This window comes from Toxorhynchites rutilus, chromosome 2 (assembly GCF_029784135.1).
Source record: "Toxorhynchites rutilus septentrionalis strain SRP chromosome 2, ASM2978413v1, whole genome shotgun sequence".
NCBI classification, from domain to species: domain Eukaryota; kingdom Metazoa; phylum Arthropoda; class Insecta; order Diptera; family Culicidae; genus Toxorhynchites; species Toxorhynchites rutilus.
The window spans coordinates 63,325,915-63,342,410 of record NC_073745.1 but is presented as its reverse complement, the minus strand read 5'-3'; the positions used below and the strand labels follow the sequence as shown (position 1 = coordinate 63,342,410).

Here is a 16,496-nt window from a genome sequence, read left to right as displayed (position 1 = left end):
AGCACTTTTGTACTCGCTTGCCATTGTGCAGCTCGGAATATGTTTCCCTAACATGTACTACTAACCTGAAGACCCTGGGAATATCGTCATTTCATATACTAGAGGATTAGATTGCTTGATAGAAGCACATGACACAGAATTTCTTTCTAATTCTACCAAATACTTAGCTTAGCATATGTTCAAAGGCATACGAAAAGCACAAGATAGATGATAATGATAATGAAGGTCCCGCCTCATTCCCCTACATAGGTTTGAGTTGGTCGATTATCTAGTTGATAATCAATTAATACATAACCAGTTTTACAAATAAAAACGAACTGATTTAATTTGCAGATATGAAATTACCTCTTTGTGATATCGATATTTCACTTAGCTTCGTCTATTCAAAAGTTTCTTCGGACATGTTTGTAAGAAGTCACAGCAAATCTTTCAGTTCAGTCAAATCTCAAGAAGAAACGCTTGCTGTCCCGTCAAGCTATCCCATAGCATCTTCTGAGTTCACTGTAACCTGACTGCCAAAATTGTCAGACTATTAACTCTTCAGATTAATCGAACATTTGACCCGTTGAATGAATTTCAGGTTGTAGCCTATCCCTTCATTCTGACGGTTGTCTGCTTGATCCTTCAGAAATAGCTATTGAGCCTTCTTTACTTGACAACAGTCGTTCCCTCGATCTTAAACGAACCCCAATCATAGTTGTGCTTCTTTTTAACGAAACTAACATATCCAATTCCACAATAAGAACAAACTCTACCATGTTCCAATCGCTATCACAATTCAGATTTCTCATGGCTGCATTATCGCGCGCGTGCTCAAACTTATGTAGACTACTTTCTATTTTCTTTTTTTTTTCTCTTTTCATTTCTATAAACATACAAAAAATCCTTCATTATCATTTGGACGAAGATGGCAGTTCATTCTTTCATACACATACACAAACACAATTCGTTGAAAACAACTTCGTTCATTAAAATTTAACCATTTATATTACATTTTTGATATGTGAAATACAATGTCGTTTAAAATCCACTAATGTGGTTGCTCTTTTAATGTGCCTAGGCATCGAATTGAAATAAGTTACACCTTTAAAAATAGGGAGTTCTGTGACACTTTACTTAAGAAGTTAGGCGTTCGTGCTTCGTCTGCATTTCTGGTATTATATCTATGAATATCACTTCCTCTTTCAATTCGATCACACAAATATCGAGGCAGCAATCCATTTATAATTTTGAAAACGAACACCATAGTTAAATATACAATCCTTTGCTTCACAGATAGCCATTGAAGCGTGTTTAGCATGAAAGCTGAGGAAGTGAATCTATTACAACGCAAAATTAAGCGCATTACTTTATTTTGTAAACGTTGTAGCCTCAACATTTGTGTTTCGTTAGCAAGAAAAAGAATGGATGAACAAAAGTCTATGTGTGGCGATATTATTGATTTATATAATTGAATTTTACTCGAAATTGTCAACTCATTTCTTAAACGGCACATGATACCGTATTTTTTTGCAATTTTTTCGATGACATTATCTATGTGAGACTTAAAAAGCAGTTTGTCATCTATAGTAACACCAAGATACTTTATCTCTCTAACGCGATCAAGTGTCTCACCATTTATCTCTACCAAACACTCGGTGTTATAATATCTCGAAGAAAATACCATGTACTTGGTTTTTCCAACATTTAATTTTAACTGCTTATAATTCAACCAACTACTAAGACAATGCAAATCTCCATTTAAGTGCAATGCTGCGGATTCTAATTTTCTAGCTGCTATGAACAGAACTGTATCGTCCGCAAATAAATTTATATCGCAAAAACGTAAGACTCGTTTCATGTCATTTATGTACATTATGAATAAAATAGGCCCCAACACGCTTCCTTGTGGAACACCGAACGTACTAGCTATTGGTTCAGAAACAGAATTAGCAAAAACAGTTCTCTGTATTCGATTACTCAAATAACTTTCAAACCATTTGAATGCCGAACCCTCTAAACCAAAGCGCCGCAGAGTCTGTAACAACAAGGGCCTGGAAATAGTTTCAAATGCGCGTTTCAAATCCAAAAACACTGCAATGACCGCTTCTTTGTTCTCGATATATTCCTTCCACTTAGCTAACACCAAATTCAAGGCGGTTTCACAGGAATGTGATTCCCGATATCCCGATTGCTCTGGTGCTAGTAATGAGTTATTATTCAAATAGTTCACCAGCTGGCCTTTATCGATTAATTCTAGCAGTTTTTCTATAGTGTGCAACATATTGATAGGACGAAACTCTTCGGATTTAATCGTCCCAGCAATTTTTTGTATTGGAACCACTAACGATTCTTTCCAAACTTTGGGCACGTGCCCAGTTCTTAATGAATCATTTATCAGGTCCAGCAGGGAATGTCCAATAACATGAAAGCAATCTTAAACAACTTTTGCATTGACGTCATCAATACCAGCCGACTTTTCTAGTGCAAAACCAAATTCTTTTAAGGTCCGCAAAAGTTATTGGGTGAAAACAATCCAGTTTACATCCACTGGCCGTCGGCTGTACTATTTCGTCAGGTTCACTTACCAAATCGATACTTTCATTAATAAGTGAAACACTGTCAACGAAATATGAATTGAACTTATTGGCTATTAGGTTTTCTGATGTTATAACTGAATTCTCGCGGGCAACTGTTTTTAGATTTCATCAACCTTTTTAAAATTTTCCACAACTGTTTGCTATTATTTTTGTTCTGATCGATCTTTCTCTGGATATGATCTGTTCTGGCTTTTTTCAACGATCTCGAATAATTATTGCGAGCAACTGTATAATAACGCCAATCGATAGCACTATTAGTTCTACGAAACTTTTTGTAACATATCCCTCGTTCGTTTCATTCGCACTAAGTCAAGACAATACCAAAAGCTCGTGTTTTCAGTCTCGACCAACTTAAGTTTGACTAGTTTTTTAGTACATGTTCGCAGAGAATCTGTAAGAAAAGATGCCCTGGTTTCTAAATCACCCGATACCGGATAAGAATCCAAGCTTCTAGTTACAAGAGCACACAGAGCTTCCTTCGAATAATTCTTCCAGCACTTTGTAAATGATTGTAAATGATTGAACCGTGTCGAAATTTGTATAAACATGATCAATCAGTGTTTTGCTGTACTGGGTAATTCGTGTAGCTTCAAAAACCGTTTGTTTTAATCCGAAATAATTCATCAGGCACTTCAATTGGGAGGAGTTCAGGTCATCAAACAAATCAATATTGAAATCACCAGCGATAATATTAATTCCACTGAAATTTTAAAAATGCTCTAACCAGTTATCTAAAAGTTCAATAAAACGCTGGTCACTAGAACTGGGAGAGTGGTATAATAGTCCGTAATTTCCAATCTGAATGCCTCTCTCGATAACTATACCCAAAAACCAATTGTTATCAATCGCTTCGTTGAACCGAATGTTGAAACATATTGATTCCTGGATATACATAGCAACCCCTCCAGTATGTTTGGAGTGCGACAAGCAAAAAACAGCTCTATAACCCAAAATATAGTATTGGTCGAAAGCTTCCGCATCTACTATATGAGTTTCTGTGAGAAATACCAACGATGGACGTTCGTTATCTACAATTAGTTTCAATTCACTGAAGTGTGTAGGCAACCCAGCAATATTGAAATACATTATATTAGAGTTTTTACTTCGAGCACTTGTCGTTGTTTGCTATTGTTCGTACCGAATGATAGATTTCCTCTTTTCTATAATGTTTCTATAAACTGGGCAGTCTGTACTATATGCTGGATGACCGACGTCCAAATTTAGCTTACGTTCTTTATTCATTTTTCGGCAGTTAACGCATTCGGTCGATATCGATGAACATTCAGATGTGGAATGTTGCTTACTACATTTAGAACATTTTTCATCATTTAGACAATTTTTACTTATATGGCCGAACTCTCCACATTTGAAGCACCTAATAACATTGAATGTTTCTACTACGGGACACCGATCCCATCCTATGTTGACTTTTTCAGCGCTTATTAAATTTTTGAAAGACTTACTGTCAACTTCAAGCACTACGTTATATTTATTGTACTTGAAGCGTGGATTCTCATAGATAACAACCACATTAACGTCACCTATCCCGATGTTTTCATTTTGACTTTTCAACAAGTCTATAAAAACAACAGAGGAATACCGATCAGACATTCCCAAAATTTTCACTTTTGGTTTTAATGGTTTCGGGACAACAGCTTTATATTTTTCACCTAATTTGCTTTCAATATCGGATTTTATCGAACTACATTTTTCTACTGTTGCACACTCTATAATAATCGAGCCTTCTTTCCCGTTTCGAAAGCTGCGGACATTATGTATTTTTGGATCGAGTTTTTTCTTTATTTCATTTCGGGTACTATCGTTACTTTGAATCGACTCTACCGGTTTAACAACAATAACAGAACCAGCCTTACGTTTTTCTGATATCTTGGGATTTCTCGAAACAACGTTCGCGAAAGATAATGTGTCAGTAGTATGAAAAACCTCGTCATTTTTGGTTTCAATGAGAATTGGTTTATCATTACTATTCGACATAATCTTTATTTTCCTTCTAGGATTAAAATCAGATTCCGATCGCGTATCCCTTTCAACAATTCTTTTCCTGTTCATTGCAACTATATTTTGACTTTCAATTTCATGTTTTTTGTTCAATATATTTTTTTCCACAATTCTAGCCACACTGCTCTCAAGCTTATTCATATGTTCTTGAAGAGCAGTATTAAGGCTCGTTTCCAAAACATGTTTAGCTTTTTCCAATGCACTGTTTATCTGCAAAGCAACCGTATCACGAATATTGGTTATTGTCTCAGATATGAAATTGAGCTTTTTCATTTCCTCTTTCAACAATGAAATATCAACAACCAAATCATGTGGCTCACTTTTGCTAGCAGATAAACACTCATTACACTTAAACAGTATATTTACATTATCATTGATCAGCTTTACAGCTGCTTTAGTTAGATTCGTGCAGCGCCTGTGCATACGAGCGCCACAATTTCCAACACAAGAAACCGGATCATCGCTGATCACAATACCATCCTTACATACACCACATTCATCCATTGGCCTAAGCACGAGCGTAGCAAAATACCAACACAATAACACAACCAAAAAAAAACGAAATTCAGTCAACAGCAGCTTGCGGTAATCCTACTTGCTGCTGTTTTAGGGATAATGCTGAAAATAAATATCAGTTGATGTAGCAGCTTATACTTATGTTTTGCACTATCAATTACGCTTCCAGCTGGTTATAATGTATCACAAAATTGAACAGGACTTCACAAACAACTATGTAATATTCCTTAGACACAAAGATTGCAGTTCGTTCCATTACAAATATTTACCACAATGATGTGGCAGATACGTTTTATTGCAAAAAACGAGGCATGAATCTATCCTGTCTATCCACAAGATGTTGAGTTTAGGTTGCGAACCAACATTTTTCCATAAAAATGGCGCCTCCCAATTGGATCTTATGTTGGCTAACTGTTATTCCCGTTTGCTTCGCTTCAATCAAATCGACGTGCCTGTTTTCTCAAATCACGACTTAATTTTCGCATCACTTGATTTTGAAATATTACCAACTCCAAGACAAGTTGAATATCGAGACTATTATTCAATGGATGTAGATGGTATTTTTCAAGTCTTTCAATCTTTTGATTGGTTAAGTTTTTATCGATCAAATGATCCTAATGTATTGCTTAAGTTTTTCAACTCAAATATAAAATACTTGCACGATAATTTTGTACCTATTCGAACACTCATACCGGATCAAGCTAAAAACCCTTGGTTTAATGATCGCATCTGTAGATCCATCATTGATCGTGATCTGGCTTACAAAAAATGGAAAAATAGCAAAAATCCTAATGATCATAAAGTATTCAAAACACTTCGGAACAAAGTGACTCTGCTTATTCGTCAGGCGAAGGAAACGTTTTATGGTAGCCGGATTGACACCAATGTTCCTTCTAAACAATTATGGAAGAGATTGAAAACCTTAGGGCTAGGTGAATCTAAGAAATCACCTCCTGTGTCATTTGATTCAAATGAAATAAATGAAGTTTTCGTTAGCAATTTTTCTGAAAGATCAAGTTTTGTTCAAAATGACAACAATCAAGCTTTTATTGCACGAAATTCATTTTATTTCAATTTAATGAGCGAAATTGATGTCGTAATTGAACTATTCCACATGAAATCTAATGCAACAGGTCTTGATTCTCTTCCAATCAAATTTCTGAAGGCAATCAATCCACTTGTGATTAAACCCATAACCCACTTATTCAACTGCATCATAACAACAAGCATTTTTCCCGAGGGTTGGAAGAAGTCAAAAAGATCAAAAAGAAAGCTAATTTGGACAGTATTCAGAACTTACGTCCAATAAGTATACTTTGTGCGTTATCTAAGGTATTCGAACGGATTGTCAAAAACCAAATCTGCACTTATATAAATCAAAATAATCTGTTAAGTTCAATTCAATCCGGATATCGTCCTAAACACAGTACAAAAACTGCTATGCTGAAGGTATTTGATGACATTGGGATGGTCTTGGATAAGGGACGACCAGTTGTTCTATTACTTCTGGATTTTTCTAAAGCCTTCGATACAATTTCCCACGAAATGCTTTGCAAAAAATTGGCTCAAAACTTCAATTTTTCTAACCATTCAACCACACTTATTCAATCATATTTAACAGATCGAACCCAGACAGTTTTATGTCATGGAGATTTTTCTAGATTCCTTCCTATATGCTCTGGAGTACCTCAGGGCTCAATTCTAGGACCAATATTGTTCTCCTTATATATTAACGATCTTCCTCAAGTGTTGAAATTTTGCAAAATTCACATCTTTGCGGACGATGTGCAAATTTACTATGATTGTCAGGATAATTCGGCAACAATGGTTTCAAAGAAAATCAACGATGATTTAGCCAGAATATATGCATGGTCGAACATGAATAAGCTTGTGTTGAATTTTAATAAAACCAATGCTTTATTCATAAACAACTCTCAAAACAACATCATACTAAAACCGACGTTGCAGTTTAACAACTCAACAATAGAATTTGTTGAAGATGGTGTCAGCCTTGGCATCACTATTCAATCCAACTTTAGTTTTTTTTTTTTTTTTTTTTATCTTCGCTTATTTTTCGTCGGCCTATTTCCGCCACTTAAGTGCCAATCACCGACATCAGGGAGGCGACTCCACCTGTTCCTACCTATCAGACTCAACAACTCATGAGCCGGGCCAACTTCTTTTACTTCCGCTCCGAAGGAAGACGTAACCAGAGATTTTTCGCCTCAGAAAATCCCAACGACGCCAGCTGGGATTGAACCCAGGCCGATCGGATTGTGAGGCTGTTACGCTAACCATACAACCACTGGCGCCGTCAACTTTAGTTTTGATAAATATATATTCAAACAATGTGGGAAAGTGTATGCTGGTCTTCGTACATTGTATGCTACTACATCTTTCCTCAGTGCGGATATGAAACTCAAGCTTTTCAAAAGTCTTGTATTACCTCATTTCATCGCTTGTGATTTCCTGCTTTCCGAATCATCAATGTACGCTCAATCGAGATTACAAATAGCATTGAATGCATGTGTACGATATGTATTCAACTTGAATAGATTTTCCAGGGTTTCTCATTTACAGTATCGTCTGCTTAATTGCCCATTTATAAAGTTTGCGCCTGAGATGTTGCTTATTCTTATTTGATCTTGCGAGAACAAGCCATCCTGGCTATTTACACGAAAAATTAAATATTTTGAGAACCGCGCGCGCAAGGAAATATGTTATCCCTCGACACTCCACTTCCAAATACGGCAATTCATTCTTCGTGAGAGGTGTTTCACATTGGAACTCATTACCCAATAATCTTACTCTAATGAATTCGAAATTTGCATTTAAGAAGAAATGTTTAGAGCACTTTAACCGTTAAATTAGTAGAATTAGTCAAATTGAAATCATAAAAGTTATATTAGTGACGCACTGTTCTGTATACAAATCATTGTAGCATTTAAATGAGACCGAAGTCTCAAGTTACATAATACAAATTAAATAAATAAAAAAATAAATAAAATAAATAAACTAAAATAAATAAAATAAATGATCTTTTTTAGCAAAGAAGCGAGGGACAAATTTTCTCCTGTCAAAATTTATGCACCTCAGTTCCATATCCATGCATATTCTTCCGTGCATGGAATTCTGTTCTCACTGAATGAGCTTGTTACAAATCTTGTAAAGTTCTAGAGTCGGTGACAACTACGAATAATTTGTGAAAACAATCCTTGATTGTGAGAGATTCATCTTCCTAGAATACGGTTCGCGTGATCATCATAAAAACTTTTTTCCGCTAATATCGGTGGAATCGTCAAACTAATTTCATCGTAGTGCTGCCTCCACCGTTCGATCACCTCGCGTTCGTTCGTCAAGATGCCTGCTTCCTTGTTCATTTTCGGCACATTTCGGCCCGCAACACAAAACCTTTGTGCGAAGCGCTTAGTTTCTTGAAGAACTTCTGCGATTTACGAATACTGGTCTGAATTCCTCCTCTTGGCCAACCTGAACGTTTAAGTCTCGTGTTTTGGACAGCGATCGCATTCACACTCTAGCTGCGCGTAGAATTCTTCTTTATCTTTATAATGCTGATGTTGAAGAATTGGTCTCGCATCCTCAGTCTGCATATTCTTTCGTTGATCGGCTACCAGCCACGAATAGTTTGCAAGGCCTGCACTCAGTTCTTCCTATTGTGTTTGTTTTCATTCGTTGTTGCACGCGGCCCCATGTTGTTGTATTTGAGTCCTCCTTACGAGGCGCTATCTCCACTCGTTGTACATAGTCACTTTTAGTGATCCCAAGTTTATCTTTGCAAGCAGTGCAAGAGTTGACACGGCCCCTCATGGAAACCGTCTTCAGAGCCGGTCAGCGTAAGACAGGAATGTGATATCCGAGCCTGGTACCTAGTTCATACACTCTGTCCAACTTCTATAAGACCAGGTGCTGCTTTGTGTCATTGTAAACAAACAATGCTTCAATTTATATTCTAGTGTGTAGGTATTGGTGAGTACCATACACTCCATGATTTTCATATGTGTGTGTGCAAGCGCTGAGCGTAAACGAATATTTTCGTATTTTGAACTGTCAAGATTCTATAAGACCAGTTACATTTTTTGACGTAGGATTACGTCTTTCGGGAACATATTGGGGTACAAATTGAAAATCGAAAATCGAGCACATCGTGAAAATTGTTCAATTTCAAACGTTTATTGCTCAGTCATTTCATGATGGATTTATGAAATTTTTGCGTCAATCGATTTCGGCACTCCATAACAATTTTTTATGTTGAAGAAAATAATATATGTCATGAAACTAACTACCGAACAATTGAAAAATCTCAACCCCTATCTTAACGGAAATACCCTCTTCTGATTGGTCAAAATTGACGACACATACGGCGGGTCTCTAACAGAGACTTCAAAACCAAGCTGCCTGGTGGAAATCAACATTGCAAATACATAAAAGTAGGGGAGCTTTTGCTCTCACCGAAATGTGTTCCCTTACAGAAACATCAGAGCCAATCTGCCTTGGGGAAATCGGCATTGCAAATACATCAAAGTAAGGGGAGCTTTTGTTCCCATCGAAATGTGTTCCCTAACAGAGACATTAAAACCAAGCTGCCCTGGGGAAATCAACATTGCAAATATATGTAAGTCGGGGCTTTTTTATATTGCAAGTAAGGTGAGTGATACGATTAATTCTAGCACATAAAATATAAATTTGGAACTTTAATGTTGGTTGCTTCGTGAAATTTCATATCAATTACCGATCGTGTTTTGTGAAAAATTTGGCACAAGTATAAGTGTAAAATTGTATATGGTAGCAGTTGTGTTGAAAATGGCTTAATATATGAAACGATTTATTTCAATTTTCATAAATGAAAATCAAGATGTGTTCCCGCTCGATAACGGGTCGTTCGTTTTAAGCTGTCTGTTTTGTTGTGTTCATTTTCACCCAAGGAAAGTTTATACGGCGAGAAAAATTGGAAAAGTGAAGAAATATTAGAAAAAGTGATTTCCTATATGATCTACATATAGTATAAGGTGTTGTTAATCCAATTAAAAATTCGCATTGGATTGAATAAACACTCAGAAAGTAAAAAAAAAATTATAAAAGAAAATTACCTTTTCCATTTCAAACATGTTTTCTCTATATTAAAGTAACATGTTTCTACTGATGAGAAAAATTGATAATTGTGCTCGGTATTGTTAACTATCTTATATTACATTGGTGAGTTTTTTTTTTCTTCATTTCATCCATACACAACACAGGATGCATCTCGTCTGAATCACAGAGGGCGATTTTCATCATATCTCGTTCCACTCCGGTATCTATTATCTGATACGCACCATCCAACGACTGTTCACCATCCTTTTGTCATCGTCACTCGGTAGACACTGGTGGAGTGAACAAACAATACCCAAAAACCAAACAAAACGGCCCTGTCCAGGGCTATCAAATCATTATCAAAGAGTTTAACGATGTAATTCTTCAAACATATCTAAAATCAACAGATAGCCTAACGGAATCCTACGTCAACTATGCGGTCGTGTCTCGGACACAACCCTCCTGTGACTTTTTGTTGTTTTAGTTGTTTTGATCAATTAATCTGGCAAATGCCGAAGGGAAAAGTCCTCACGGACAGAGAAGAAAGACAAATCGATGCATTTCACCAAGAAAATGTTGGTATCAGAGAAATTTCTCGTCGGATTGGATGATCCCATCAAGTAGTGCTCAATTATTTGGCGAATCCTCAACGATACGTTAAAAAGGAGAGAGCTCCACGTAAATCGAAGCTCTCTGACCGGGATAAGCGGGAAATAGCTAGAACAGGTTCCTCAAAAATCCTCAAACCGCATGTGCAAATAAAGCAATATTTCAACTACTAGTTTAGTAGCTCGGGTGACGATTCGTCAAATTTCGGTAAAAAATCCTCGGGCTTAAAAGGTTAAAACTCCTCATCTTACACCATCTCACATCGGAAGATGTCTGAGTTTTGCCAAAGCTCACATGAACCGACAGTGGGACTTGGTATGTTGTGACAAAGAATGTTTCCAAAAGAATACATTTTGCTATATACGAAATACCATAACGAAAAGTTCTTCAATGTATAGGTTATCTTCACTGACGAAAAAAGTTCAATTTGGATAGTTCTCATGGTTTCAACGGGTACTGACGTTATTTACGGAAGATGGAACAGTATTTTTCAACCAGGAATTTTGGTGGAGACTCGAGCATGGTTTGGGCGGAATTCTGCGTAACCGGAATGCTCAAGATAGCTTTCATATCATTCATACATGTTCTGCAATCGTCACATATCGTCACAAAAAATTCACATTCCAGCAAAACAATGCTACTATTCATACCAGCAAGTAAACTAAGCAATGGGTTAAGGAACCAAACTTAATTTTTTTGACTGGTCGGTTCGCTCTCCAGACTTGAATCCTGTTGAAAATCTTAGGGGGAATCTTTGTACACAGAATCTACACTGAGGGTGGTCTGTGGTCTTATAGAATGGTGTGAAGTAGTCTTATAGAAACTGGACAGCTGAAATTATCATATACGAGGATCACTATTTATATTTCGGGAATAGGAACAAAAACAAATAGTTAAGCTGCGAATATATTATTATTGTTTTTCAAAGTACTCGCCACGATGATCGATACACTTTTGCATGCGATTAAACCAATTTTCAAAACATTTATTCCAATCGACACGAGCCTTTTTTTTTTTTTTTGAGCGATTGTCAAATTATGTGGGATCCAACGTGAACATAATTTTCGCACAACTAAGTGTTCATGTAAAATCACATATATGCTGGTGGAACTAATGCTTAGGGATGCCTCAATCTCACAATAGGTTACATGACGATCTTGCTTAATCATTTCGTGCACAGCATCGATGTTTTCTGGCACTACAGTCGATTTTGGACGACCTTCACGAAACTCGTCGGACAGCGAACTACAACCACGATTGAATTCACTATACCAGCGATACACAGTGGTTTTTGATGGAGCTTCATCGCCAAAAGTCAAATTAAGTTGATTGACGCACTCTTGTTGTGATAATCCACGTCGAAAGTCGTAAAAAATCATCGCACGAAAATGTTCACGATTCAGTTCCATTTTTTTGCCGAGACCAAACTTTCAACTAAATATAAAATAAACAAATAGCGTCCGTATGACAAAATGCTCTGAGTACGTATATCGTCCAAAAATGTCAAACTTTACGATGGAACCGTCAGATGGACTCACATGACATCAGTGTTGCCAATTCCCGAAATATAAATAGTGACCCTCGTATTAGCACAATAAATAAACAAACAACTCTTTTGAACGAAATTGATGTTAAATATACTTTATTCAAAGCATTCACCAATGTATGAATGTATCTTGTTGAAATTCTAATTGTTTGTGTTGCAACGAAATAGAATCAGGGTGGTCTTATAGAAGTTGGACAGAGTGTAAGCCTAGACGAACATCGTACGTTATCACCCGATTAGTCGTCTCTTACAACAGGAACAGTGACCGAAGTGCTATTCTAGGCCAGCGAATTGGAGTTTGTATCACTGTATACTGTATGGTGAGCAACTAAAATTCATTGGCACAAAATTAATATAACACACAGGTATACGTTTTCTCTTTTCGCTTCGCCACACTTTGCCTCTCGCCACGACACAGACTCGAGGGGAAGATATCGTATTTCTGCAATAGCAACTGAAAATAATCTGGTTATTAACTTTCATCGTATTTCCTATTTCAGTACAACGCTGAGGAACTTGGCGGCCATGGTGGTGGTGGCGAATACGAAGTTCAAACCGGGTTCGGTTGGTCGAACGGTGCCGTTATGGATCTGCTGAATAAATACGCCGATCGGATAACAACAGGTTCGAATCAATAGAGAGACGCACAAAAAAGCCCAGAATACCCCGACAATGTTCAAGATCATCATCATCTACACCAACAACAGTTGTTTGCTCATTGCTCGCGTTGTCAACAGCAAAACACAACTCGGAACAGCGCAGCCAAACAGCTTAGCGCACCATTTTGTTGTTTATTCGTGTGTTCGGCCATTTTGCTCGATCATGACAGTTCCTGTGAAGTGTGTGCGTATGTATGTGTATGTGTTCGGGAACAGCAAACCAAAAACGAAAACTGGGAATCATGCACACTTTTTTTTTCGGAGGAAATCATTAAAATTTGCATGAAAAGCACGTGTTGGCACGTTCACCCCACAACAACAAAAGACAAACGTTCCGCTCTCGCATGTGCCCCCCCGCACACTGTCGCCATCTTATGTGTGCACACCCACAATCAAACATTTCCACCACCAACGAGAACGATAGATAGTAGATTTTTGGTTGTTAGCGCAGAAAAGGCTGCAATGGCGTTTATCTGTAAGATTTTAGAAGATTACATCTATGTTATTGACTTTTAAGCGCATATTTATTGCAGAAACATGTTTTTCTTTTAATCGAGACGTAGCATACTTTCTTTTAGAGCATTTTTAATATACACTAGGTTCGTTTTTAAAGTAAAGTTACTCAGGAAGTTTCCCAACCTTTCAAACAATCACTTTGTTATACGTATATAGCTTGTCGAATAGTATACCTGTGTATGAGAGCATTTTTTTTGTTTTGTAGTTACAGTGTTGTTTAAACCTAGGAGCTATTATTTGTGCATTTTAGTAATTTAGATTATGGCACTGCAGAGCCGAAAATTTTCAAAAACTACCGTGCCTATTCCTCCAACCACCCGTTGGTGTTGGTGATAGCCCATTTGATTGTATTTTTAGGAACTGTTTTCTCGAATTGCTAGGTAGAGTAAGATGTTGTTTTAGATTTTCTAAAAGTAGTAAAATAGGTTCTACAGAACGGGCCTCAAAGTGCAAGCATGATAAACTGTAATAAACTTCAAATTGGTAACCCATTGAGAAAAAAAAAAGAAACGCATGTGTGTGCTTTCCGTTCACTTGGTAATGGAGAACATCCCTCATTTTGTCACGTTAACATTGGTACCTGTTTCACGTTCTGATTGACAGCTCGCATTTGGGATTTGGGAACAATCAAGCATGGTGATTAGGTTTGAATTCGGTCAATGTGTCGAAAAATTGCATCATACCGTCATAATTGAATCATTCGTATGAAGTCAGTCCGGTCCGGTCATTAACTGTACCAGCCAGCCTTTTAAAGGGTGTGTCACATCAGATTGCATCACGGAAAAAACGCTGTAGAAATTTAATTTTTAGGAATTATATCTACAGCTTTCGCTTATAATCAGATAAGAGTGTATAGATCACGTTGGCCATGCTTCACTGTCAATTTTTCGTAAATTTGGAAAAATGTCGTCGAACGAAAAAGAGCGTTAATTCCTGTGCACTCATTTCATTAATCCTGTGCACTCATTTCGAGAATCCGGAGTTGTCACATCGGGACATCGGTAAGATGCTGGGAATCGTCCAATCCACGGTCAGCAAAGTACTAAAACGATACTTCGAGAACCTAACCATCGACCGGAAGGTGAAGATCGGCTAAAATGGATGTTTCGTCAGTGAAAAAGATCACAAGCGCGTAGTTAAGCAGTTTAGACGTGATCCGAGAAGTTCGATCCGGGATGTAGCCAATAAGCTGAATTTGTCAAGTTCATTCGTCCAGCGGACCGAGCAGCGGGAGGGCCTGCGTACATACAAGGTTCAGAAGGCTCCTAACCGCGACGAAAGGCAAAACATGGTGGGGAAGACGCGAGCCCGGAAGCTGTACACCGAAATGCTGACGAAGCCGCATTGCCTGGTAATGGACGACGAAACCTACGTCAAAGCGGACTTTCGTCAGCTGCCGGGCCTGTTGTTCTTCTCCGCAGAGGACAAATTCAGCGTTCCGGAGGAGATTCGCAAGCAGAAACTCTCCAAGTTTGCCAAAAAGTACATGGTGTGGCAAGCGATCTGCTCTTGCGGAAAACGGAGCGCCCCCTTCGTGATGACCGGCACGGTAAACAGGCAGGTTTACCTTAAGGAGTTCCTACAGAAGCGCTTACTACCACTATTGAAGCAGCACGAGGGCCCGACCATCTTCTGGCCGGATCTCGCTTTGTGCCACTATTCAAAGGACGTGTTGGAGTGGTACGAAGCCAACGGGGTCACCTCCGTGCCAAAGGAAATGAACCCGCTCAACGCGCCGGAGCTTCGCCCAATAGAGAAATATTGGGCGATTATGAAGCAGGCCCTCCGGAAGAACCCAAAAGTTGTCAAATCGGAGGCGGACTTCAAGAGAAAATGGATTTCTGTTCAAAAAAAACTACAACCTGACGTTGTACAGAACCTTATGGACGGGGTAAAGAGGAAGGTGCGAGCATACGGGCTTAGGCTCGAAGTATGAATAAAAAGAAAATGCCAAAAGTTGTTTAATAGTTTTTATTTTACTGTCTAAAATTTTCAAAAGGATCGGTCTACTGGGCGAATTTCTACAGCGTTTTTCCGTGATGCAATTCGATGTGACACACCCTTTAATTTCCCAATTCTGTTCGACTTCTCACAATGACAGATGACAGCAAAAACGGCGCGGGCGCTCTTGTGTCGTATTCCATTAACTCAGGTATTCTGGCGACGATTGTGGCCTTCTTCATCGGGATATTCGGGTGAGGTGAGTCTGTCAGATCACTTCAGTTCTTATTGTACCTATACCTTCTTACCTTCGTACCTTTCTTCTCACTTTTCAGCGGCAACGTACCTTATTTGGAGTATAATTAACAGTATTGTTCCTATTCCGTAAAATTAAGTATAACCGAATTGTTCACATCTAACTCGAGACCCCTGTCATTGGGACTTAACTGTTTCGGCATGGATTTCCAGTGGAAGTTATGTGTTAGTATTTCGTTTACCGTGTGTTTGAATGCTAACAATACATAAAATTAGACATCGCAAAACACACAGAGAATGTTGCCTGTTACAGTACCCATTTATCCGTTATTGAATAACAAACTTTAGCTTGTCCTACTGTTTAATGTGGAATAATTAGCGAGCAATAACTTTGAATTTGCTTTTATCTTCTCCAACATAGCATATTCCGTCGATTTTTTGGTCGATGAGCCAGCGAGCAATGATACTATTTTAATAATAAATTATTTTATGGAAAATCGAACGTGTTTTATTTGTCTCCCTGACTTATCAATCATCTCCAGTCACTCTTGCACTCTTCGTCAATTTCCACTTTCGATTGGGCGGAACAAGGTGCAATTGGGAGGATTGAGGGAATCTTTCCCATACATTTCTAGTCCATTGTATTGTTTGTGATGAGAACCTTGGTTTTTTGTCCATAGTTGCAAATCCCTTACCAAATCAAGATCTTCATGGCAAACGATCTTCATCAAAAACGAACTCAAATTTACTGGGGACTACTCCTAT

General features: G+C 37.9%; 1 protein-coding gene across 10 annotated transcripts in view; it reads left to right on the top strand.

The window, feature by feature from the left end:
- LOC129764654 (trehalase) overlaps window positions 1-16,228 on the top strand; it is a 122,290-nt gene extending 106,062 nt beyond the window's left edge. For all 10 annotated transcript variants that reach the window (XM_055763949.1, XM_055763947.1, XM_055763951.1 and 7 more), the window contains 3 exons: window positions 12,861-12,984; window positions 15,637-15,735; window positions 15,812-16,228. In XM_055763949.1, coding sequence (XP_055619924.1) covers window positions 12,861-12,984; window positions 15,637-15,734 — 222 coding nt within the window. In that variant the 3' untranslated portion in view covers window position 15,735; window positions 15,812-16,228. The remainder of the gene's footprint in view (window positions 1-12,860; window positions 12,985-15,636; window positions 15,736-15,811) is intronic.
- Window positions 16,229-16,496: the final 268 nt, after the last annotated feature.